Source organism: Mustela nivalis, assembly GCF_964662115.1.
Source record: "Mustela nivalis genome assembly, chromosome: 11".
Classification (NCBI taxonomy): domain Eukaryota; kingdom Metazoa; phylum Chordata; class Mammalia; order Carnivora; family Mustelidae; genus Mustela; species Mustela nivalis.
Window position 1 is genome coordinate 12,293,914 of NC_139030.1, and position 27,738 is coordinate 12,321,651.

The 27,738-nt window shown below is 34.2% G+C and overlaps 1 protein-coding gene across 4 annotated transcripts in view; it reads right to left on the reverse strand.

Moving 5' to 3' along the window:
• Nucleotides 1–27,738, reverse strand: part of PTPN4 (protein tyrosine phosphatase non-receptor type 4) — a 220,278-nt gene that overhangs the window by 52,962 nt on the left and 139,578 nt on the right. For all 4 annotated transcript variants that reach the window (XM_082689825.1, XM_082689824.1, XM_082689827.1 and 1 more), the window contains 3 exons: nucleotides 17,362–17,425; nucleotides 13,858–14,030; nucleotides 5,357–5,425 (listed from right to left, as the gene is read on the reverse strand). In XM_082689825.1, the coding sequence (XP_082545951.1) occupies nucleotides 5,357–5,425; nucleotides 13,858–14,030; nucleotides 17,362–17,425 (306 nt within the window). The remainder of the gene's footprint in view (nucleotides 1–5,356; nucleotides 5,426–13,857; nucleotides 14,031–17,361; nucleotides 17,426–27,738) is intronic.

Below are 27,738 nucleotides of genomic sequence, written 5' to 3' on the forward strand. Positions count from 1 at the left end.
GGAAGCAGGGTCCCCGATGAGCAGAGCCTAATGCGGGGCTGGATCGGAGGACCCTGAGATCATGACCTGGGCCGAAGGCAGAGGCTTAACCCACTGAGCCACCTAGGAGGCCCCCTGCTGATGGCTTCTTATTCAAAGGCAGATTCACGAAATTCCATATTAAAAAAGAACTGGGGGGATGCCTGGGGGGCTCAGTTGGTTAAGCAGCTGCCTTTGGCTCAGGTCATGATCCCAGCATCCTGGGATCCCACATCGGGCTCCTTGCTTGGCAGGGAGCCCGCTTCTCCCTCTGCCTCTGCCTGCCATTCTGTCTGCCTGTGCTTGCTCTCTCCCCCTCTCTCTCTGATAAATAAATAAAATCTTAAAAAAAAAAAGAACTGGGACAGTTACTTGAGGCTTCTCATATTGGAATTTTAGCCCACTATTCATCAAGTAATGCATATTTGTTTTATAAAATAACCTACTGTGGGATGCCTGGGTGGCTCATTTGGTTAAGCAGCTGCCTTCGGGTCAGGTCATGATCCCAGCGTCCACATCGGGCTCCTTGCTCAGCAGGGAGCCCGCTTCTCCCTCTGCCACTCTATCTGCCTGTGCTCATTCTCTCTCTCTCTCTCTCTCTGACAAATAAAACAAAATCTTTAAAAAAAATAAAATAAAATAACCGATTGAATAGTTTCTCATTTTAATAATGCATATACAAAATGAAGAATTAAGATGCAGGTATAATTGTGCATATGAAGAATTAAGATGCAGGTATAATTGTGCATATTTCTCAAGGTCACATATGATCAAAATATCAAAACACTAAAACTTCTATAAAATAATTTGCATGTGATATTAACATTAATAAATACATCTATAATTTGGTATTAATATTAGGATGTCATTCTATAGTGGACCAAATTACCAAATCATGTTTACTATTTTTATAAATATTAAGCAAGAAAAAAATTTAAGCTTGTTAAAAAAGAAGAAAAAAATCTATGTTATTAGGTGTATTTTTAACAAAAGATAATCAGAAATGTATTAACTTTTTTTTAAAAGATTTTATTTATTTATTTGACAGAGAGAGAGATCACAAATAGGCAGAGAGACAGAGAGAGAGATGAGAAGCAGGCTCCCTGCTGAGCAGAGATCCCAGGCCCCTGGGATCATGACCGAGCCGAAGGTAGAGGCTTAACCCACTGAGCCACCCAGGCGCCCCAGAAATGTATTAACTTTGATTTTAATAAGTCTGAAAGAAATAATGCAAATAAAGTGTAGTACTAAGAACCCGAATATCTTTTATATTAAAACAACAAAGTTAAGAGGAAGTAATTACTTCATTCTTGAGAAATTTCAAGAAAAAGAATTTCAAAAACATTTTCTGTACATTTTAACTTCCTAAGGGTGCTTAGGACTTTCTAACTGGAAACAAGGGTATCTAAGACTGTAAGAGGAAAGGTTCCGAAAATTTCAGTAACCATGTCTATTAGGGTACACCTCTCTGGTTTTACATTCTTCTTTCCTCCCTTCCCTAATAACCAATTTAACCAAATAATCATTACTATGACACTAAGATATATATTTAATAGAGAAGTGATTTTAGATTTAGATTTAGAAGTGATTTATTTCATAATTCTAAAAAACAAGGCATAACAATACATCAAATTCAGATCTTTAAACAAATGTTGAGACAATTTACATCATTCAAATTCAAGTAAATTTATCACAGCAAAATGCTACATAGCCCTGACCAGCTAAATCCTTCATCGCATTTTCAGACAGTCTTCCTCTTGGGTAGATTATTCATAGATAAATGAGGATGAAGATAAGCCAGGAATGAAGAAACACAATGCAGGTAAATTTTATTATTCAAACACATAAAAATCATGGTTGAATAATCTTTTGTTTCAAATGTCCTTACTCCAAGGAACTTAAAATTGCATTTATTATTTATCTTTACAAGCATTCCAGTGCTGGCAAGGAGTCAGATAGGTTTAGCAATGACTGCAACTCCAGAGGCAGGAAAGTGACAGTTAAAAGGAAAAATCATAAAGTTAAATCTACAGTTTAGGATAAAAGGATTTAACTGTTTAAAGATTTACCCTCATAAACGACTAGATTTTTTCAACATAAAAGAGAGTGCCTATGACACATTAAGTGACAAAAATAAGCAATAAAAAGTGTGAAATAATTTTTAAATGAAATATATACACGCATATATCTCTGTGAGGATATACAAGGCAAAATCTTGAATAGTAAGTACCAATTGGGGGGAGGGGCGAGGGTGAGAAAGAATTTTAAGCAGGCTCCACATCTAGCAGAGTCCAAAGTGGGGGTCCATCTCAGGTCCCTGAAATCATTACCTGAGACAAAATCAAGAGCCAGACACTTAGCCAACTGAGTCATCCAGGCACCAACCCCCTCCCCCCACAATTTTTAAAAATAATCATGTTGGGTCATGATTTTTCTTTATATTTTTTGGCATGTTGGAGTTTTTTCCTTTTCTTTCTTTCTTTCTTTTTTTTTTTAAACAGGGGAAACCTTGAACCCAGTTGAGTTTCCCACATTTGGGGAAATCACAGGGGTCAAAATGGCCTGAGTGCAATTTACTAGTCTCCACCTGAGAGAACATTTTTTGTGATTATGGTTATCTTCCCTGCCACGTAAGTATTGGTATGCTGGAATTTTAAAAAAATAAGGAAGTATCACTTATATAAGTAGAACAAACAATAAAGCAATTTATATTTTTGGAGAGAGAAAAGAAGAAAACAAATTCCTTTTACTCAAGAAACACAAAATAGGAAGGTCTTTTTGATGAAGACTAAGAGAAAAATTAAAGTAAAATCAAAAGCAAAATTCGGGGCACCTGGGTGGCTCAGTGGGTTAAGCCTCTGCCTTTGGCTCAGGTCATGATCTCAGGGTCCTGAGATTGGCCTGCATTGGACTCTCTGCTCGGTGGGGAGCCTGCTCCCCCACCCCCTCCACCTGCCTCTCTGCCTACTTGTGATTTCTCTCTCTGTCAAATAAAGAAATAAAATCTTAAAAAAAAGAAGTTTAAAAAAAAAAGCAAAAGCAAAATTCTATAATTAAAAATAATTAAAATTCTTATGCCTCCAATGGCAGTAGACACCAAGCAGATGAATTTTTAAATTTTTTTTTAAAGATTTTATTTATTTGACAGACAGAGACCACAAGTAGGCAGAGAGGCAGGCAGAGAGAGAAAAGGGTGGAAGCAGGCTCCCTGCCGAGCACAGAGCCCGATTCGGGACTCGATCCCAGGACCCTGAGATCATGACCTGAGCCGAAGGCAGAGGCTTAACCCACTCAGCCACCCAGGCATCCTGAATTTTTTAATTTAAGGACTTATCCTCTAAGCCATTTCCACTGAAAAAACACGGCTTCATTTAAAACACATCTACCATACTACACACATTACTACAAGAGCTGGAGCTAGTTCAGTGAATAAAACAGACAAAACTCCCGCCCTCATGGAGCCTACAAGCTAGTGGGAGAGAAAGATGATAAAGGAGGTCATCTTCCACAGTTCCGAGAAAGGAAAGCAGCCAAGCATTCACCTATTTCATGCAGAACAACAAGAAATATTCTGTAAAGGTTAAAAGTATGGATCAGAACTGGGAGGCCTGTGGGAGAATCCTGCTACATCCCTTACTATCTCAGTTAAATTATTCAAATGTGCAATGCTCAGTTTTCTCACTTGTAATGGAATTTACCACACTGAATTATGGGGATTGTGAAATCATACACAAAAACTGCCTGGCACAGATAAATACAAAATTCATGTTAGCCACTATTCTGTTCACTGGCTATCTTCTGTCCACTCACATCCCCATACAGCTGACTCCATCACAGCAGCTAGAGTGATTCCAACTGTCACTCCACACTCTCATATGTTTATTATGGAACATTTCAAACATTAACAAAAGTACAGAAAGTAGTTCAATAAATAAACACTGCACTCAGGACCCAGGCGCAACAATCATCATCACAGTCAATCTTGTCTCCCTACCATTTACTCAAACCCTTTCACTTCACTGATTCTGAAGCAAATCCTAGAAATCATGGTATTTGTAAATATTTCAGTTTGTCGCTGTAAAACACGACAAGTCTGCCAGATTGTTAAAAATGCTAGTCAGTTCATATCCTTTCCAGTGGGGGATCTCAGCCCTTAAATCCAAAGTCCTTACCATTATCTTACATGGAGTCATACAAGTTCCTTTCTAATCACCTTCTCTAGGCCTGCCTTGCTCTTTCTGGTCCATTACTGGCTGGCCTTCCTCTAACATGACAAGTGGGCTCCAGCTCCACGTCTTGTGCTGGCTTAATCCTTTACTTACATCAGGTATCTGCTGTACCAATTAGAATTTAAGCTCCATAGGACTAAGCTGTGTATTTTGTTCTTCACTATATTCACTATATTCCCAGTAGAGTACGTCTTTGATAATTATTTGCTGCCACCAATCTGGTCATTCTTCCTCCTTTCATTTATTGGATAATTCTATGAGAATGTAGCTCGCACATCTCAAACTAGACCTGTGCCAGTTTAACTCCTTTTTCCAATACAAATCTGTTCTCTTTCTATAGCCCCTTGTCCACCTTATATCACTCAAATATGATGGCCTTTCCATATACTCCTGTCTCCAACACACTTCCCTCTAATTGATTAACAATTTCTTCTAGTTCTACCTACAAAATGTTCCCCAAATTTGTTCCCTAGTCTCCATTTCATCACTACTGTTTTAATTCACTTGAATTTTTCACTTCTTTTTCACTTGGATTACTGCAACCTTTAATTGGTTTTATAGTGCTGAGTCCTTACTTCTAACCCATTCTCCATCAAGGGCTCTTAAACCTGTTTTCTAAAACACAAACCTGACTGTCATTTCACTCATTAAAAAACAAACTGGTTATAAACAGCTCCTAAAAATACAAAGATAACTAAGTGGTACCCAAAAAAATAAATTTATTTCTTAACAATGTGATTTAAAGAAATGGAAATGGACTGAATAATATATGAAATTAATCATTATGTTTTTCAAAAATGTTCAAAAATTTCAAAAATGTTTAAAAATGTGCATGAAATCGACTTTCTAACAAAATGTTACATTAATAATAAAATACTTGATTTAGGCTGGTCAGAACTATAATGCTTGGCACAGGGTTAATTTTACTCATGTAAAAAAACAAAAAGGGAATGAATAAATTAGACAAATCATTACTCCTTCAACATAACTTATTACTTAATTAAATAAAGGATCATGTGATAATTCTGTAATCACATTGGAAAAAGTGTTTTTAGTAATTTTTATCTTTTACAAGCAATTTAGACACTGAAATAGAAGAGGTGGCTTACCTTGCAAATACCCTGTCTTTATTTGCTTTTTCTTTGCCATACTGAACTGACTGGACTTCAGTTCTCCCACTGAAATACATAAACATGCACAATAATAATATTTTAAAGAGAACACTAAGACAAAATAACAACACACACATGATTATATTACAACTTCATAAGAAACAAATTTCTAGCAGAGAAAAGGTGGCAGAGGATAAGAAGAAAAGACTGGACTAAATTCCAGTTCTACCTGAATGGATGAAGCTTATTTACAGCTCCACCATTAGTGAACAACAATGTATTCCATAGACACTCCATTTTCAGATACTCTGTTAGTTGAAAATGACTATCACCCTCACACTATATGTTGGGTCTGTGGTTTAGTTAGTGTCTCTACTACTCCTTGATGAAGGACCTGAAACAGGAAGAATCCTAAAGATTCTTACTATTTCCTTGGACTTTTCTTTCTTATCTACTGATAATGATAACAGATATGAAGACTGGTTATATCCTCAAATCCTTCCTTGTCCAGACATTGGCAACTCCAGACTCTTGTATACAGGAAGGACAGAAATATGGTTGCAAACTGAAGCCAATCCGTGTAGCAAGCACATTATGAGTGGAAACTGAGCCTCCTCTGTGGTAAACCAATGTGTTCACCAAATCTGTTACTAAAAACTTGGTTTTCGGAGAATTTGCTACTTGACACATCACATTATTTAAGTGTGAATAGATAAATGTCCAATATATCAAATATAACTATTTACATATGTAGATACCTAGTTCATATAAAAAAAAGCCAAATATATGTTTCTTTCTCCCCCTCCCCAAATATAGGTTTCTAAAGCAAAGTAAGCAATTTTAATAAACATCTTCTGTGGATAAGTATAGATTCATGTAAACAGAATGGTCTATCTGTTCAAGTTTTAATGGAAAAGTCAGAAACCTAACCATGATTTTTAAACTTAGGTACACTGAAGTTTCTTAAGAAAATATATTTCCTGTAAGTAGGATAAAGTATTGGGTATTAAGGAAGGCACATATTGCATGGAGCACTGAGTGTGATGCATAAACAATGAATTTTGGAACACTGAAAAAAAAATTAAAAAAGGATAAGGTATACTTGCAATTGTGAGCAAGGTAACAAATTGAGGTTCACTATTGTTTTGCATTTCCACTTTAGAACAACTTTAATCCACTGGATGTTTTGGAAGAGAGGTAATAAAGGTTTGTATTTCAGTAGGTTGATGGAGCAATTAATAAATTCTCTGATATATGAAATTCCATCTCTCAGTCTAAATAACGTATCAACATTTTAAGTCTTAAAAAAGTTCTAGTATTTTTAACCATTGCTTATTATGAAGGAAAAAATATTTATTTAATGCATACACATTAGGGATAAGACCATGTCCAGATAAACATTTGTCATACTGCCATTCCTACCTCAATTACAGTATTATCAACCATTTTGATGACTAAAAGGTGTTTTGGATGTTTTAAAAGTATGTAAGGACTACAAACATAAAATTTAACTTTTACAACGATAAACGTACATGGTTTACTTATATACACTAATTTAATTTAATGTTAACGGAGCTGTCATAGGCCTCAATCCTCCTCCTGTGCTTGGCTAAGTTTTGTAGGCTTGCTAGTCAACAAACTATTTTCTAGGTTCCTTTGTGAGTTGGTTTTCTATTAGGTTTTACATTTTCTCTAATGGGTGATCAGAAAGTAGAGGGAGTCAAAAGCAGAAGACTGGCAGACACTGGTGACTGCTGTAACAAGAGTGGGAACAGGATGCTGGGAGAGACAGCACATAGATGTTATGTACCATCCCTGATCAAAGCAGCACCTCTTGGGCAGATCCAGAACCAACTGTGGCAATGGCTCTAACAGTAAAGTAGCAGTTCTAGGCTTACGGATTCCAGCCTAGATGTAACACAAGTTTCTGAGCCTTAAGCATGATCCATTTTTCCCGTTTACTTCTCTAAAACTCTCCTTCTTCTCCCTTTTTGTTTTGCTAGCCTCTCTAATACCTTTGTAACTGAGTCCCTCAAACTGCTTTTATTTGAAAAATGAAAAGGACTTCCTATGTGTCTGACTGATAACTTACAGTGAAGAGGATTCAAATGGGAAACTATTACTCAAAAGGCTAAAAAGGCATTAACAAGTTGACTTTTGTAACAAAAACATAAATGCAGAATTGAAATATGGGGGAGCATTAGAGGTTTATATTTCCTATTATCCATAATATTGTTCTTTAGGGGTTTAATATTACTATTATTAGAACAAAACACAAAACTGTACCATAATCTAAAAACACAAAATTCTGATAGTAAGATACTTATTTTTAGGACAATGAGAAAATGACAACTGGTAGAAGAACACAGGTTCATTATAAGTAATTTCAGCAATACAGAGGAGCAAAACAAAAATATTTTTTTAAATCCCAAATTAAAAAAAGAAAATTAAATTAGAAAAAAATAAACCCGCCAAATTTAGTCAGAGTCTTATCCCTAAGAAATAATCTCCATTATCAGCAGGTAAAAAACATTTAGAATGATATCTATATACATAAAAAATGCTAAAAATAGGGACATAATTCTATTAATACAATGATTATGCTAAATATCCCACTTTTAATGAAAACAGTATTAAACTTATTTCCCTTGAACTAAAAGAATACTGCCATTCACACATAAAGAAAGAAAGATTAGGAAAACCTTAAGGAGTTGGTGTTATAAATATTTAATCTTTGTTAATATGGATTCTCATACTTCCACTAGTCCCTTGCTTCCTCATTTTATTATATTGTTATTTTTACTTTATCAAAGTTTATAGCATTTTAATTTTCTATAGTCATAATTCTGATAGTTGTCAAGGATTAGTTCTATGTTTAAATCACCTAACCTTCATTCTTAGTTCTTTTCCAAGATTCTTTTTTTTTTAAAGATTTTATTTATTTATTTGACAGAGAGAGAGAGAGAGAGAGAGATATCACAAATAGGCAGAGAGAGCAGGCAGAGAGAAAAAGGGGGAAGCAGGCTCCCTGCTAGGCAGAGAGCCCGATGTGGGGCTTGATCCCATGACCTGAGACAAAGGCAGAAGCTTAACCCACTGAGCCACCCAGGTGCCCCTAAGATTCTTTTTGAGTCATGCTGACTTATCTCTTGGATGACTTAATTTTCTTAAAGAAGTTCTTTTCTGGATGCCTGGCTGGTTCAGTCAGGAAAGCTTATGACTCTTGTTCTCAGGGTTGTGAGTCAGAGCCCCACATTGGGTACAGAGATCACCTAAACATTAAAAAAAAAAAAAAATTCCCCCAGATGGGCTCAGAGATGTTATATTCTCTGAGGTTTTGTATATTTGATAATGTTTATTGGCTTTAGACTTGAAATGCAGTTAAGTTTAGTATTTTTCAGTTGCTTTTTTTCTTTAGGACGTGGCAGACAAAGAGTGGCTCACATTATAATAAAAAAGAATACCATAAACTTTATGCCAAAAAATTCGTTAACTTAGAGGAAAGAGATAAATTCCTTGAAAAACATGAACTGCAAAGCTCACTGAGAAGAAGAAAACCTGAACTGCTTTATATCTATGAAAGAATTTGAATGTGTTGCTCAAAAGCTTCCTATAAACAAAACTTCCGACCTAGATAAATTGGTAAATTGTGCCAAACATATATTTTTTTAAGATTTTATTTACTTGAGACAGAAAGAGTGAGTGTGAGAGAGAGCACGAGCATGGGGAGGGGCAGAAGAAGAGGGAGAAGCAGATTCCCTAGTAAGCAGGGAGCCCAACACGGGGCTCCAACCCAGGACCCTGAGATCATGACCTGAGTTGAAGGCAGACGCTTAACCAACTGAGCCACCCAGGTGCCCCCTGCCAAACATTTTAAAAGGAAATAATACCACTACTACAGAAACTTTCCTAGAAAACTGAAAATGAGGCAACACTTCCCAACTCATTCATTGAGGCTGAAATTACCTTGACACCAAAACCTGACACTGATATTACAAGAAAAGAAAACTACAGAGCAGTATCCTTCATGAACATAGATGTAAAATTTCTAAACAAAAATTTGGCAAACTGAATAGAACAGGATAAAAAAAGGATAAAAAATCATGACCAAATGGGGTTTATCCTAGGAATGTGGGGTAGGGTTAGCACTTGAAACTCAATGTAATTTATCATACAAACAAATTAAAAAGAAAAACCATATCATCTTTGTAATAGTTGCAGAAAAAGCATTTGACAAAAACCAGTATTCTAACAAAAACTTCCAGCAATTGAAATATCGAGGGAACTTCCTCAACAAGCATTATTATACAACATCTATGAAGGGCCTACAACTAATACCACACTTAGTAGCAAAAGACTGAATATCTCCCCCCCCCCACCCCCCAAGAAAGGAAAAGACCAGGATATTTATTCTCACCACTTCTATTCAGCACTGTACTGGAGGTTCTAGCTGGGGGAATAAGGAAAGAAAAAGAAACCAAAAGGATCAGAATGGAGAGGAAGAATTGAAACTGTCTTTATTCTCTACATAGAAAATCTGCTGGAAGCTACAAAAAAGCTCCTAGAAAAAGTGAGGTAAGCAATACATTACTACTGAAATCAGATCAACATTAAAAAGATCAACGGCATTTCTGCTTAATAGTGAACAATATGAAATTAAAATTGAAAAAGACCTTAAGAAATTAAGGATAAATTTAGCATGGACCTGTGAAACTTGTAAATTTGTGAAAGACCTGTACACTGATAAACTGAGAATAGTAAAAGATAACTTAAATAAATAAAAGATGTATCATGTTTCATGAGTTTGAAAACTCAATATTTTTAAGATGTCAATTCTCCTGAAATTGATCTATAGTTTCAGCACAATCCCAATTAAAATCCAAGACATGGTTTTTTGTTTGTTTGTTTTTTAAGAAAGAGAGAGAGAAAGTGCATGAGCCGGGAGGTGGAGGTGGTGGGTAGAGGGTAAAAAGAAAGAGAATTTCAAGCAGGCTCCATTGCTCTGTGCAAAGCCAATGTGGGGCTCCATCCCACAACCTGAAGATTAGGACCTGACCTGAAATCAAGAGTTAGACCCTTAACTGCCACCCAGGTGCGCCTCCCCCAAGAAGTCTTTTTTGTAGAAACTGATCAGCTGGTTCTAAAGTTCAGATGAAAATGCAAAGGACCTAAAACATTTGAAACAACTTTAAAAAAAAAAAGTTGGAGCACTAATACTACTATATTTTAAGATTTACAAATGAATCCAAAAATAAGTCCACACAAATATTGAAAACTGATATTCAACAAAGGGGTAAAGGCAATTCAGTGGAAAAAGAAAGGGCAATCCTTGAAAAAATGGTGCTGGAACAACTGTCTATCCATATGCAAAAAAATGAACTTTATCTATTTTTGTTTATATTTTAAAACATATACAAAAATTATTTCCAAATGGATCAGAGAGCTAAGTGTAAGAACTAAAACTATAGAAGTCTTAAAAGAAAACAGAGGAATAAATCTTTTCAGCCTTGGGTTAGGCAAAGATTTCTTAGATATGATGCCAAAAGAAAGATCCATGAAAGAATACAATGGTAAACTAAATTTCACCAAAATTGTGTATTCTACAAAAGAGGTAACAACAGGCTTGATGAAAATGTAATGGAACTCTCACAGCTGGTGGGTACATAAAATGGTAAAAACAGCCTTGAAAAAATGACTGGCAGTTTCTTGTAATCTAGCCACTGCACTCATAGGTATTTAACCAAGGGAAGTTAAACCATATAAATACTTCTACATGAATGGCCACAGCAGCTTTATTTTTAATAGCTCAAACCTGGAAACAACCCAAATGGGGAAACAGTCACTTCATATCCATAAGTAAGTGAATGGATTAACATATTGTAATATAGCTATACAGTGGAGTAATACTCCACAATAAAAAGAAACGAACTACCAATACAGACAAGAACACAGATGAATTTCATCAGAATAATTATGATGAGTCAAAGAGGCTGGACTAAAAAGAGTACGTAATATATATGTTTCAATTTCTATAAAATCCTTTAAAATGCAAGCCAATTTATAGAGACAGAAAACAGATCGTGGCTGTGGGGACAAAGAAGGGTAGAAGAAAGAGGTTACAGAGGAACATGAAGGAAAAATGGGGGAAGATACGCTTGTTATTTTGATTATGGTGATGGATTCAGGGATGTACATAAATCTACAAACATCAAACTTTAGATGCTAAACATGGTAGTTTACTGTATACCAATTAGACCTTAATAAAGCTGTTTAAAAATATAAAATTTGCCACTATGAGGCACATATTCCAAGAGCAGTAACAGCCTGAATGGCAGATATTGCTCCTCACCCTGCCAATATTTTTTTTTTCTTAGATTGTTCTTTAGTTTGTTTTTATTAACATCTGTGGTTGAAATTACATCCTCTTTCAGAGATTTTTCTCCCAAACTGGTTTCTTTAACTGTCTATTGTTCTTGTCATTTTGATTAGATTTTGTTTGCTGTGGTACAGATTGGGTAAAATCTTTTATTTTTTTCTCATTGTATCTGACACCAATCTGAATTACAGTCAAAGGCAGGTTACTATACTCTATGCATTTCTGTTGCCTAGGAGATATGGTGTGTATACCTTTATGGTATGTCATATTTTCAAGAACAGAGGGAAGGAAGAATTCTGCTAAAGAAAAGTGTAGTCCTTAGATAATAACCCTGACGGTCATTTAATCAATAATTAAGTTCATTGAGGGACTACTACACTATTTTCTCAATGGAGATTTCTTCTGCCCCTCCCGAGATTTAGACAAGGCTTTAAAAATTTTTTTCTTCACTTTCACCAATGATACAATACTTGTTTTCTCAGTCCGTCCATCTGTCCATCCATCCATCTACCCATCCATCCACCCATCCAAGTAGGCTCCAAACCAAGCATGGAGCGGAAGTGTGAGGCTTGAACTCATAACCCTGAGATCAAGACCTAATATGGGATTAAGAGTCAGACGTTCAATGCACTGAGCCACCCAGATGCCCCATCAGTCTATTTTTAAATTTACAAGTACCATCACCTTACTTTTCTCAAAATTGCTTTTAGGAAAGGTACAAAAGAGTTAAATATGACACCACTTAAGAACCTGCTGTGCCATTTCTGTGATTAAAGTTTCCTAATTCTGTTTAAGTGTCGCTTAAGAGTATATTTAAAAGTTTTATGCTGTTATTTTTTCTGAAATTACAAATTGGGCATTTATAAATGTTTGAGATTTCTGAGGCATTCTCAATATTTCCACATGAATATAAAACATGAATTAATCTAACACATAATGATAAAAGGTTTTATTTACTGAAGATGGAAAATCTTTTTTGAAGCAGAAACAGAAATGGATAACATTTGTTTTAATAAAAGATTATGAATGACTTTGCTATGTAATTTTTTACCAGGTTGCACTTAAAAACTAGCTTTCATGGGTCTTTTAAGAACTCCAGAGGCAAAATTAATCAGAACTTCTCCAAATTTAGAATTATCCCTCAAAGACTGTTTCCTTCAGGAAAAATAAAAGCTATCAAGAATAAATAAAGTTTTAGGAAAAGGAATCTGGGGTTAATATTCAATGACTAAATGTGAGTTTTGCATAATAGGTGCCTGAACTCCTTATAACAAAAGGGTTTAACAAACTCATACATAAAAAGCAAAGTATAATTATTCCCCACTTTTTCAAAGTTTGTGTTATGCCACTTTGCTTTTACAAAAAAAAGGGAGAAAAAAGCATTCAGCATTTGTTTTGTAGCAAGCCACTGTAGAGGCTGTGCACACGGCAGTGAGAGTACCCCATCAAGATCTTTCCAATGAAGCACACTCAGCATCTCAGCATTAAGCCACCAAAGCCACATATTTGAACTGTGTCTTTGATCATCTGTGCTTTATCTCCATTTATTTTGTGCATTTGTTGGTAAGATGTGTCCTAAGGTGTAAGAAAAAAAAAACTATGAGAGGTCATTCTTGGGGTCTGGAAATGCTAAATAATTTTTCCATATAAACTAATGGTAATGGCTTCTTTACTTTATGCCATTTGACTTACAAAAGGTTTAACAGGAACATTCTACTTTTGGATAGTGAGGGAAACTGGCAATTATATGCTCATGCAGAAGATATTTTTGCTTTTACAAATAAAGATGTCTTAGAACAAAGAAAAATTTTCATATAAATATTTAACAAAGACACTATGGAATTCATAACATATCTAGAATGTAAATAATTAGGTATGATTGATTTACTTTAGAAAATAATGTTATCTTGTTAGAAATACGGTCAATGGAAAAGGTTTCTCCATCTGGTTGGATCACAATAACCTTTAGAACTTTTTGCTGATCTATATACAGTGTCCACGCTCCAGAGATTTTGACTCAGTAGGTGTGTATGAATTATACACATAGTATGATTGATTACAACAGGCCTTTAAAGTGAAGAAAAATCCAGTAACAAAGCATTAATGCACAAGCAATACTCACCAGTACCGAAATTTTGAACCTAATGTAAAATAATGTGCAAAAAAATTCTTTTGAGGTGGAAGTGGTCTGTCCAAACGGAAGAATGTGTGATGTTCTACACATGCTTTCCACAAGTTTTTGCATGCTCTGTAATTCACCATATTAAATCCCAATAACGTTTCTCTAGATTCATGCTGTAATAAACGACAAAATGCAGAGAATACCAGGAAGACATCAGGATCTAATGTTCCATTTAGTTTACTTTCTGCAGATAAATATTCTAGCCTTACAAACAGCTAATCCTTATAGCACAATACTTTTTTTTGCTTATCTAATAAAACAGCAGTAAAATAAACGTAAAGGTTAGCAAAATGTGGATCTCACCTCATTCTGTAATATTACGACTCTTAGGACTTTTATTTTAGAACACAATCAGAAATAAGTTAAAGACCAATATATATCTGTTTTCAAAACTTTCTAGCTATAATTCTATTTCAAAATATAACCCTGGCCCATGAACTAAACTTTAAGATATACTATCACACCTATTAAAAATATTTTAAAATTCATAAACCTATCTAGATTGTCAGTACATAGGAATATTCATTCAGTACTTCTGAACACTATAATGCAACTCAACTTTTAAAGTATGTGGCAACATAACAGAATCACTTCTTTAATTTTTCTCTAAAAGTTTGGCACAAATTACTATTTCAATGGAATTGAATTCACTGAAGTAAATTATATATAGTAAGGCACACAGGTTTTAAGTATATAGCTCTGGTTTTCACACAATGAATGCAACCATTTAATACCCAACCAGAACAAGAAATGGATTATTACCAGCAACTCTGAAGTACTATTTGTGCTTCCTTTCTACAGGATTATCTTTTCAAAGGTAATCACTCTTCTGACTTTTATCACAATAGATTATTTATAGCTGTTGAACTTTATATACATGGAATCATACATACATGTCTTTACGTCTGATTTCTTTTGTATTATGCTTCTATATTCATCCATACGGTTGTGAAAGTCATTTTCATTCTATGTAACATTCTACCATATGCGTATACCAGTTTATTTATCCATTTGTTATTGATAGACATTTGATGTTTCCAGTTTGAGGATATAAAGATACTGTTATGCGTGTGCATTTCTATTGCTGGATTATAAGATATTTGTGTTCATCTTCAGTCGATAATGCCCAAGAGTTTTCCAAAATAGTTAGATCAATATATACTCCCTCCCTCCAGCGGTATATCCTCCACACAGTCACCAGCCACTTGCTTATCAATATTTTCATTAATCTGGTAAATGTGTAGAAGTATCACATTTTGGTTATAATTAACACTTCCCTGATGACTAATGAGGTTCCACACCTTCTCAGGTAACTGGCCTTGTGGAAGACCTCATTTCTGAAGTTTATGTTCGAATCAGTAGCATATTTTTGGATTGGGTTGGATATATCACCAACGGTGTGGTGTGTGTGCGCTTGTGTGTATATGATATACATATTCTGTGCTACTTCACTCCCTTAATGATGTCTTTTGGTGAATACAGTTTTAATTTTAACACAGTCCAAGTTATTGATCTTTTCTTTTAAAGTTAGTTTTCTTTCTATGTCGTGTTAAATGTTTGCCTATCAAAAGATATGAAGATATTTTCGTAGCTAAAATACAGTAAGATGCCCATGTATAAACATTAAACTACTATGTGAGAAGATAATATGCTTAAAATACTACTTCTTGATTACCAAAGAATTCTTAATTATGCTTAACTGGCTTTGTAGGCTCTAACTAATAGTTTACATATTGTACCACACTCCATAAATAAAGCAAAATGATAGAGGAGATCTTACAAAGAGCAGTTTGCAGTAATGCTTCTCAGAAGAGTAGATCTAAGAATCATATATGTTTTTTTGACACTTCGCATAGTTCAAAAATTCTGTGTGATTCTGACTTTCTACTAATCGTATTTGGACAATTTGTAACAAATTTGCAACAAAAAGCACCCTCCACATTTTGTACACAATAGATACAAAATACTGTATTGAAAGATAAGTAGTTTGTATAAAGTTTGCTTATTTAAAAATAGGTATTTCAGAGAGAAACATTAACAAGGCAACATTCTGTAGACCATGACTATATACACTCTTTCATCAGTTGTTAGATGACTTTTGTTGATGTTATCTGTGGCTAAACATATTCTTAATGATATACAACCTTGAAGAATAGTTGTGAGGTTTAAATGATATGAAAACAGCTGTGCAATTATCACACATTAAGACCTCAATAAATATTAAATACCACAACTATTATTGCTAATAATAATAGTGTTAATAGGAAAAAAATTGGAAAAATTCACTTCTACATTGCATTATACCAATATAATAATTTAAAGTATTTGTTCACTAGTACCCAGATGTTTTGAAACATGTACAAAAATTTTCATTAGCAGCATTAGTCATAATAGCCGTAACAGGGAAATGCCAAAATTGTCCACAAACATAAGAATGAATAACTTATGGTATATTCATTCCATATAATACCAAGCAGCAATAGGAAAACTATTGTTTTGTGCAAAAATATGGATGATTTCACAGTGTTATGGTTAGATTTTATTTTTTAAAGTTAAAAATAAGCAAACTAATCCATGGTGATACAAATGAGAATAGTATTTACCTCACAGGAAGGTTAATAAGACAAAGGGGCATCAGCTCCAGTAGCAATAATACCAAGGTGGTGGTAATGTTCTACATATTAACAGTATTTATTCATTACATACTTACCAGAAACACCATCCTTAATATTTGTATACTTTTCTGTGTAATTCAATAAAACTACAGAAAAAAACTTTTATATTTTTGAGTATAAATAATAAATCAGGCACTTTAGATCATTATTCTGATAAAATGCAGCTGACCCAAATATTTTTAAGGTTTCAAATACATTTTACACATACATGCACACACTACCATCTTGTAATTTGCATTAATTTGTTAAGATTTGTAAGAAATAATTTAAGGATAAATTATTTAAATTTTGATTAAATAGGTAAAATCATTAACAAGGTCAAGTTCTTTCCAAAACTGTATTTTCACAATAACTCAATGTGGGGTGTGTGTGTGTACATATAAAATTCTCGGTTATCACCCTCATGAATAGACCCTGGCAACTGACAACATGACGATGGAGATCAGTTTCAAAGTTCAAAAGAGAGCAAAATGGACATATAAAAGAATTTTAAATCAGGACTACAGTGACAGTGTGGAAATAAACATAATTCACATAAAATGTGAATTAACTAACTCCGTACACAGTTATCAACAATATTAATAACACTTTCACTCATACTAAAAGTTTGGCCATGAATGACTTCATTTCTTAAGACTTCATTTATATATATATATGTATTTAAAAAAGGCTTCATTTATATAAATATTATTCATGTTTGTTATTTATATTTATACAAATATTTGTAAGTATATTCATTTATATGAATAATTATTAGAGCACTACTCACCACTTCTTTTCTAAGTTGAATAAAAAACTGTTTGCACTTAAATGAAATTTTTACAATCTTCAACCTGGATAAAAAGAGAATGAATTGGATTATTTAAAATACTGAATAAAAATAAAAACACTAGCTTAATAATGCAAAAAATAATCTTTTAACTGTATATTCAGTAACCCCTAAACATTCAATCATATATACACACATTACCTAAGAAATCTAAAGACTTTGGTGCTTCATGAAAAGATAATTAGAATTTATATACTCAACTAAGGAAAGTTTTATCAGAATAATTGCTGTGAACTATGCCTTTCTCAATTTTATATCTAGAGAACAAATTAAAATTTCAAGATATACTAATAAGAGATACCAAAACTACAAGCAGTTTTCTGGTTCTGTAAGGAGTTTAGAAATCACCACTCCACTGTAATAAGTAAAAAGCTCAACAGGTTCAGAAATCAACGTCTCTTGGATTCATGAGAGAGGGGAGGCGCAGGACTGCTTGCTGCTCCCGATTTGAGAGTCTAACAGGTGAAGACAGAGAATTGCAGCTTACCAGAGCACAGACTCACCGAACAGAAACTGCCAGAGGAACCAGAGCCAGAGGAACCCGAACTGTAATTTAAGAACTGCTGGAGGCTCCATGTGGACAAATTCAAGAGTGAAAAACTCCAGAGGGACTCAGTTACAGGGGAGGGGAGACCTCCTACAATATTGCGAAATTTACCTCTAGGAGTCCAATCAGATTCAGAGAAAAATACCCTTGAGTTTCCAGCAAGGGAAGGGGAAAAAGAACCATCTTGAAATATACTAGAGCACTCTGTTCTTAATAAGGTCTGCCTTCAGGGGAAACTAGTTAGCCAAATCCTCACCTGCTCGGGTACTACCAGAGTTTAAGCAACTTGGGGAAGCCTAATTAGCTCACTCATGCCATCCTATCCCACCTAGCAGGGAAGGAAAAAAACAGAGAAACACTTGTGAAGTTCACAGTCTAGAGGCAACGGCTCTCTGAAACACTGAGAGGTAATCACAGAATACAGAACACTTGCCATCCCCCTACACCTCACAACAACATTACTAAGAGCCTATTTATAGCACTTCCTTTCACTGGAAAATCATGTCTGGCTATCGAAAAATTACAAGGCATACCAAAAGGTAAAAACACGATGTGAAGAGACAAAGCAGAATCAAACACGAAAGAGATGTAGGAATGATCAGACTGGTAACTTAAAACACCTATGATTAATACGCTAAGCGCACTAATGGATAAAGTAAAAAGGATGTAAGAACAGATGGACAATGTAAACACAGAGATGAAAATCATTAGGTTTCATTAGAAAGACAGCCCCCGCCAAATGCTATGGGTAAAAAACACTATCACAGAAACAATACTTTTCATGACCTTATTGGTACACTGGACACAGCTGAGGAAATAATCTCTAAGGCAGAAGATATATCAGTAAAATCCCAAAAGCCCCAAAAGCAAAGAGAACAAAGACTAGAGAAGAACTGAACAGACTACTCAAGAATTGTGGGACAACTACAAAAGATGTGACATACAGTAACATATGGTAATAGAAATACTGGAAGGAGAAGAGAAAGTAACAGAAGAAATGTTTGAAACAAAAATGACTAAGGAACTTTCCCAAATTAACATCAAATGCCAAACCACAGATGAAGGAAGCTTAGAGAACACGAGCAGGATAAATGCCTTAAAAACCATACCTAGGTATATCACAGTTTTACATTACAGAAAATTAAAAATAAAGAGAAACATCTTGAAAGAAGTCAGAGGAAAAAACATCTTACCTACAGAGGAAGAAAGGTAAGAAGAGTTAAGTCCAACTTCTCAGAAATCATGAAGCAGGAAGAGAGCAGAGTGGGTAAAGTGTTGAGAGAAAAAAACCATCACCCCCAAATTTCATATTCTGTGAAATTATCCTTCAAGAATGAATGAAAAAAAAATTCTCAAAAATTGGGGGAATTTGTTGGAACGAGACCTGCCTTGCAAGAAATGTTAAAAGAGAAAAAAAATTATATAGGCCAGAAACTTGAATCTATATAAAGAAAGCAAAAACACTGAAGAAGAACTAAGTGATGGTAAAATAAAAATTAGATTTTTCTTATTCTTAACTGATCTAACATATAAGTTTGTTTGAAATAATAAAAGCAAAAATGTATACAATTATGTATGTTTATGTACATATCATATATACACAATTATATACTTATATATGTTTATGTATAAGTGAAATGATTGAAAGCAATGATACAAGGGACAGGAGGAAGGAATTAGCATACTATTATTTCAAAATAGACTTAGACTAATGTAAATATAATTGCAAACTCTAGAACAACCACTAAAAACAAATAAAAGTAGTAAAACTAATAAGCTAGGAAAAGAGAGAATGAAACCATATAAAATGCTCAATTAAAACAAGAATGGCAGGAAAACGAGTGAAGCACAAAAATGGAAACAAAAGAACAAGGGCAATAAATAGAAAACAGTAATAAATAAGGCAGATACTAATACAAATATATCAAAAATCCTTTAAAATGTCAATGGGCTAAATTTAACAATTAAAAGACACATTGTCAGAGTGGCTCAAAACACAAGACACAACATATTTTGTTTAAATATAAAAACATAGATAGGTTAAATGCAAACAAATGTATAAAAATATACCATGCTAAAACTAGTTTAAAAAAAGCAGGAGTACTAGGGATGTAATGTATATCACTGTGATTAAAGTTAAATAATACTGTATTATATATTTCAAAGTTACTAAGACAGATCTTAAGAGTCTCATCACAAGGAAAAAGAATTGTAATGGTGTAGTGATGAATACTGACCAAATACACAGTGATAATCACTGTGCAATATATACAAATATTGAATCATTACTGTACACCTGAAATGAATATTCTGTTATATATCAATTATATCTCAAAAAAGCAAGAATGAAAGAAAAAAAGAGCAGCTCTAATATTTACAAAAAGCAAGACTTCAAAGCAAATAGTAATTGAGGATAAAGTAGGGCATTCCACAATGGCAAAGGGGTAAATTCTCCTAGAAGACATTACAAAATCTTAATGAATATGAACCTAACAACAAGAGGCAAAAACTGATAGAACTACATGAATACACTATCATAGATGGAGACTTCAACACCCGTTTATCTGAAAAGGACAAATTCAGCACACAGAAAATCATTAAGGACACAGCTGAACTCAACAATACTATCAAATGAATATAACTGACCTTTACAGATTACTTCTTACAATATGGAAATATACATTTTTCTCAAGCTCATCTGAAACATTAACCAAGACAGATCATATTCTCAGCCATAAAACATACCTTAACAAATGTCAAAGAACAGAAATCACACAATACCTCCTTTCAAAGCACAGCAAATTAATCTAGAAATCTGTAACAAAAGAACTACTAGAATCCTAAAATGCCTGGAGATTAAATAACACACCTATAAATAAAATAGGAGCCAATAAATCTCAAGAGAAATGAAAAATTATTTGAACTAAATGAAAATGAAAACAAAATCCATCAAATATGTGAAACCTGGCAAAGGCAGAGCTTAGAAGGAACTTTAGGACACTAAATGCATATGTAAGTGAAGAAGAAAGACAAAAAGAATCACTAATCTAACTTTCCACTTAAAAAAAAAGAAGAGTAGAGGGGTGCCTGGGTGGCTCAGTTAGTTGAGCGGCTGACTCCGGTCCCGATCCCAGCATCCAGCTCTGCACTTATTGGGGAGTTGGCTTGAGGATTCTCTCCTCCCTCTGCCCCTCATCCCTGCTTCCACACTCACTCTTTCTTTCCCGCTCAAATAAATAAATAAATAAATAAATAAATAAAATATTTTTAAAGGGGGAGCAGATTAAATCTAAAGAAAAAAATAAAAGAAAAATAGTAGAGCAGGAATCAATGAAATTGAAAACAGAAGACCAATAGAGAGTTATCAATTAACCCAAAAGGTATTTTTTCGAAAAATTAAAAATTACTAATATCAAAAATGAAAGTGGACATCAATACAATTAAAAGCATAATAAAAGAACTCCATGAGTAAGTCTATGCCCAGAAGTTTGATAATCCCAATGCAATGGGCCAATTCTTCAAAACAGATGATCTCCCAAAACTCACAAAGAAAGAAATACATGATCTGAATAGACCTGTATATATTAAAGAAATTTAATTAACAATGAGCAATCATTAAAAAAAGAAAGCACCAGGCCCAGATGTGTTCACTAGTGAATGACCAAGCAATTAAGAAACTATACCAATTCTCTACAGAAGGAAGGAATACTACTAAAGTCATCCTATGAAGCTAGCATTACCTTAATACCCAAACCAGACAAAGACATTACAGGAAAACTAGAGAACAATCTCTCTCATACTCAAAGATTCAAAATCCTCAAAATATTAGCAACCAAATTCAACAAATATGTATAAAAAGAATTATAAACCAAAACCAAGTGGGACATATTCCAGGAATGCATGGCTGGTTCAACATTTAAAAATCAATATAAACCGACACATTAAAAGACTTAAAAAGAAAAATCACATAGATACATATGCAGAAGAAGCATCTGATGAAATCTAACAATGATTCATGATGAAAACTCTCACTGCAGTAGGAAGACAGTGAAACTTTCTCAACTTGATAAAAGACTTTCCAAAAAACACCTACAGTTAACATTATACCTAATGGTGCAAACTATAAGTTTTCCTAGTAAGATCAAGTAAAGAAAGGATGTTTCAGTTCACCATTCCCTTTCAACATCATATGGGAATCCCATGTTAATGCAATTAAGGCACAAAAAGGGAATGAAAGACACTGACTGGAAGGAAGACATAAAACTTTGTTCGCAGGGCGCCTGGGTGGCTCAGTGGGTTAAGCAACTGCCTTTGGCTCAGGTCATGATCTCAAGGTCCTGGGATCAAGTCCCACATCGGGCTCTCTGCTCAGCAGGGAGCCTGCTTCCCTCTCTCTCTCTCTGCCTGCCTTTCCATCTACTTGTGATCTCTTTCTGTCAAATAAATAAATAAAATCTTTAAAAAAACAAAACAAAACAGAACAAAAAAACTTTGTTCGCAGATGACATGATCATTTATGTAGAAGATCCAAGAGAACTGATGAAGAAATCCTGGAATTAATAAGCAATTTTAGCAAGGTGCAGGATACAAGATTAATAAAAAAGTAAACTTCTTCCTATATGTCAATAATGAACAAGTAGAATCTGAAATTAAAAACACAGTAACATTTACATCAGCACCCTCAATTTATAATTTATGATTACAGATTTATGAAATACTTAAACATAGTTCTAAAAAATATGTATTAGGGGTGCCTGGGTGGCTCAGTTGGTTAAACAGCTGTCTTCAGCTCAAGGTATGATCTCAGGGCCCTGAGATCAAGTCCCGAGTTGGGACCTGTTCAGTGGGAAGTCTGCTTCTCCCTCTCCTTCTACTGCTCCCCGCTGCTTGTGCTCTCTCCCTCTCTCACTCCCTCTCAAATAAATAAATAAAATCTTCTAAAAAAAATAAAAATACATATTAGAACTATATGAAGAAAATTATAAAAATCCAAAGAACGAAATCAAAGAACTAAATAAATTCGAAGACCCTCCATGTTTATGGATAGAAAGAATGAGTACTGTGAAGATGTCAATTCTTTCCATTTTCAGATTCAATGTAAGCGCAATCAAAATCCCACCATTATTTCATGGATATTGACAAGCTAATTTTAAAGCTTATATGGAGAGGAAAAAGGCCCACAGTAGCCAACATGATACTGGAAAAGAACATCAAAGTTGGAAGACTGACACCATCTAATCTCAAGACTTACTTTAAAGTTACAGTAATTAAGACCTTCTGGTACTGGTACAAGAATAGACAAAATAGATCAATGAAACAGAACAAAGAACCCAGGAATTACCCCCCCCCATAAATACATTCAAGTGATCTTTTTTTTTTTTTTTAAAGATTTTATTTATTTTTTTGAGAGAATGAGTGAGACAGAGAGAGAAGGGCCAGGGGGGAGGGAGAAGCAGACTCCCTGTTGAGCAAGGAGCCTGATGTGGAGCTTGATCTCAGGACTCCAGAATTATGATCTGAGCCAAAGGCAGATGCTTCATTGACTGAGCTACCCAGTGTGCCCTAAAGTGATCTTTGAAAAAGGTGCTAAAGCGATACAATGGAGCAAAGACAGTATCTTCAACAAATGGTGCTGGAATAACGCAACATTCAAGAGCACAAATATGGATCTAAACAAAGACCTTACATCCTTCATAAAAAATAACTAAAAATGGATCAGAGACCTAAATGCAAAATCAAAATATAAAACTCCTAGAAGATAACACAGGAAAAAACTTAGATGACCTATGTATGATGATGCTTTTTTAGACAGAACACCAAAAACATGATCCATGTAAGAAATAATAAATAAGCTGGATTTCATTAAAATCAGTAATTTTTGCTCTGTGAAAGACAGTATCTGGCAAAGTAAAAGACAAGACAAAGACTAGAAGAAAATATTTGTAGAGGACACATCTGATAAAGCACTAGTATTCAAAATATACAAAGAATTCCTAAAATTCAATAAAAATTTAAAAACCCAATAAAAAACTAGGCAAAGACATTAACAGACACCTCAGTACAGAAGATATAGAGAGCAAATAAGCATGGGAAAAGATACTCCACATCATGTCAATAGGGAAATGCAAATTTAACAGTAAGATACCACCATGCACCTAAAGAATGGCCAAAATCTAGAACACTAACAACATTAAATGTTGGCAGGGATGTGGAGCAACAAGAGCTCTCATTCATGTTGATGGGAATGAAAAATGATATAGCTGTTTTGGGACACAGTTTGTCAGTTTCTTATAAAACTAAACATACTTGTACCATACCATGAAGCAATTATACTCCTTGGTATTTACTCAAAGGAAACAGGAACTTACACATACATTTAAAAGACTGCACATGAGTATGAACAGCAGTTTTACTAATAACTGCCAAAATCTGAAAACAACCAAGATGTCCTTCAGTAGGTAGATACATGAATTAACTGTGGTACATCCAGATAATTTCACCTTTCCAAGTGTATGAAAATTATTCAGCTCTACAAAGAAATGATGTATCAAGTCACAAAAAGATGGGGAAGGAACTTAACTCCATATAACTAAGTAAAAGAAGTCAATCTGAAAAGGTTACAAAATGCATGATTTCAACTACATAACATTTTGAAAAAAGCAAAACTATGGAAAAAGAGAACAATGGGTGACAGAGGTCAGTGGGGGAGATAATTACCCAGGGTACAGAGAATTCTTAAGGCAGAAAAAATATTCTGTAATGTATTATAATGATGGATATACATACATAATTATATATTTATCTAAATCCATAGAATGTACAATACCAAGAGTGAACCCCAATGTAAACTACGGACTTAGGGTGATTATGATGTGTCAATATAAGCTCATCCTTAGTAAAAAAAATACACCAATATAATAAGTGATGTTAATAGGGGGAGGCTATGCATGTGTGGAGATAGGAGATATATGGAAATCTCTGTACACTCTTCAGAATTTCACTGTGAATCTAAAACTGCCTCTCCCAAAACAAAATCTTTTAAAAAAATTAAATAAACAAACAAAACTATAAGAAATATTTGAGAAGAAAAAATGTTAAAGATTCAAGATCTTATGGAATAACCCTAAAAATATATTTTTTTAAGTGTAATGATTTTTTATTTTTCCTTTCTATGTTGCCTTTCTCCTTCTATCCAAGTCATATAATCCTAGAAGAAGGGAGTTCTCAAAGCTTCATTAGTATAATCAATACCAGGAAAATAAATTTGCCTCATTTTTTTAAACCTTTTATTTTTTTTTAAGATTTTATTTTATTTGACAGAGAGAGACACAGTGAGAAAGAGGACACAAGTGGGGGGAGTGGGAGAGGGAGAAGCAGGCTTCCCACTGAGCAGGGAGCCTGATGTGGGGCTCAATCCCAGGACCCTGGGATCATGACCTGAGCCAAAGGCAGATGCTTAAAGACTGAGCCACCCAGGCGCCCCTTTTTTAACCTTTTAGTAATACTCAGATCTTGTTTTAACCTTCATACCTAAGAGGCCAAGAGATTCAACCTTACTTTGCAAAACTTGCTTTGGGATCCTGGCCCAATCATCTAAGTAAATATTCACATGGTAATGCAAGTTTGGATATTTATGACTTATCATTCAAGAAGCTCTCAGCAGAAGATAGAACAACAATTCAAAGAAAACACTGAAAGTATGAGCTCAAGGGTTATAGCAAAAAAGAAAAATACTACAATAATCAGGGTTCCAGAAGGAAAAAAGAGGGAGAAGAGGGCCGAGAGTTTATTTAAAGACATAACAGTGAACATCCCAAACCTAGGGAAAGACGTGGACACAGAAGTCCATGGAACTAACAGACCACCCTAGTATCGCATGCAAAAAGGCCCTCTCCTAGATATATTATAATGAAACTGTCAAAAATTAATACTAAAGAATCTTAAAGGCAGCCAGGAATAAAAGAATGTAACCTATAAAGGAGTCCCCATTATGCTTTCAGTGGATTTCTCAGAAGAAATCTTACAGGCCCGGACAGAGTAGAAGGATGTATTAAAAGGGTTGAAAGATAAAAACTGCCAGAGACAGACAAGAATCCTTATCTGGCCAAGTTATCCTTCAGATATGATGGATAAATAAAGGCTTTCATAGACAAACAAAAGATGAGGGAGTTCATCAACTCTAAAGCTGGTGAAAGGAGTTCTTGAAGCTGAAAAGTTGCTAATCAGTGACATAAAATATACAAAAAGTACACCATACACTTGGAAAGGTGAAAAATATAGTCAAACTTAGAACATGCACAACATAAGCTCCATTTTGACAATACTAATATAAAAGGGAATAGTAAAAGGGTGAGGCTTTGTGGGTGTTTGAAGACAAGATGCTACCAGCCTAAAATGAACTACTTTATTTCTAAGATAAACTCCACTGTAATCACAAAACAAAAACCTATAGTAGATGTACAAAAGCCAAAGAAAGAGGAAACAGATATACAAAAGACAGAAAAGGGAAAAAGAAAGTAATTAATTTAAATGAAGGTTTGCAGAAACTGAGGGAAAAAAACAATGGAAATAAAAGAAAACTAGAAAGGAGTGAATGAAATGACATTTTATATAAAGTTCTTACCTATCAATGGTTACTTTAAATGGAAAGAATTGAATTCACCCATGAAAAAGCAGAGTGGCTTGACAGATAAAAATACAAAATTGAGCTACAGGAGTCCCTCAAGAGATTCTTTTCGGCTTTAAGGATGCACATCGCCTCAAAAAGAAGGGATAGAAAAAAGATACTCTATGCAAGGGAAAACCAAGACAAAAAAAAAATATATATATATATACATATATATATATATAGAGAGAGAGAGAGAGAGAGAGAGATACTCTATGCAAGGGAAAACCAAGACAATATATATATATATATATATATATCACAAAACAGACTTCAAGCCTAAAAGAGTAACAAGAAACAAGGAATGTCATTCACAATAATTCACTATATAATGATAAAGGGATCAATTCATCAAGAAGATATAATAATTTTAAATACATATGCACCCAACATCAGAGCACCGGAACATATTACACAAATACTAACAGATATGGAGAAATAATACACATACAGTAATAGCAAGAGACATTAATAACCCACTTTCAAAAATGGAAAGATCATCCAGACAGAAATTCAATAAGGGAACAATGGACTTGAACCATATATTACATGAAATAGATCTAAAAGACATCTCTAGAACATTCAATCTAACAGCAGCAGAATACACATGATCTTCTCAAGTACATACAAAACATTCTCAAGGATAGATCATATGGTAGGACACAAAACAAGTCTTAGCTAATTTAAGAAGACTGAAATCAAACCAACTATCTTTTTTTCCAACCACAATGTTATGAAAACCGCAATCAACAATATGAGGAAAGGTGGAAAAACTACATACAAGTAGGAACTAAACAACACACTCCTGAACTACAAATGGGCCAAAGGAGAAATGAAAAAGGTAACCCCCAAGAATATCTTGAAACAAACAAAACATAAAATAACAAAATATATGGAATGAATGCTGTAAAGCAGTTCTGAGAGGGACCTTTACCGTAATAGATGCATATACCGTTAACCCTTGAACAATGTGGAGGTTAGAGGCACCATCCATGTTAATTACTAGTAGCCTACTATCTACCAAAAGCCTTACCAATAATATATAATTAATCAACAAATATTTTGTTTGTATGTTCTATGGAAGACATACTATTTTTAATAATAA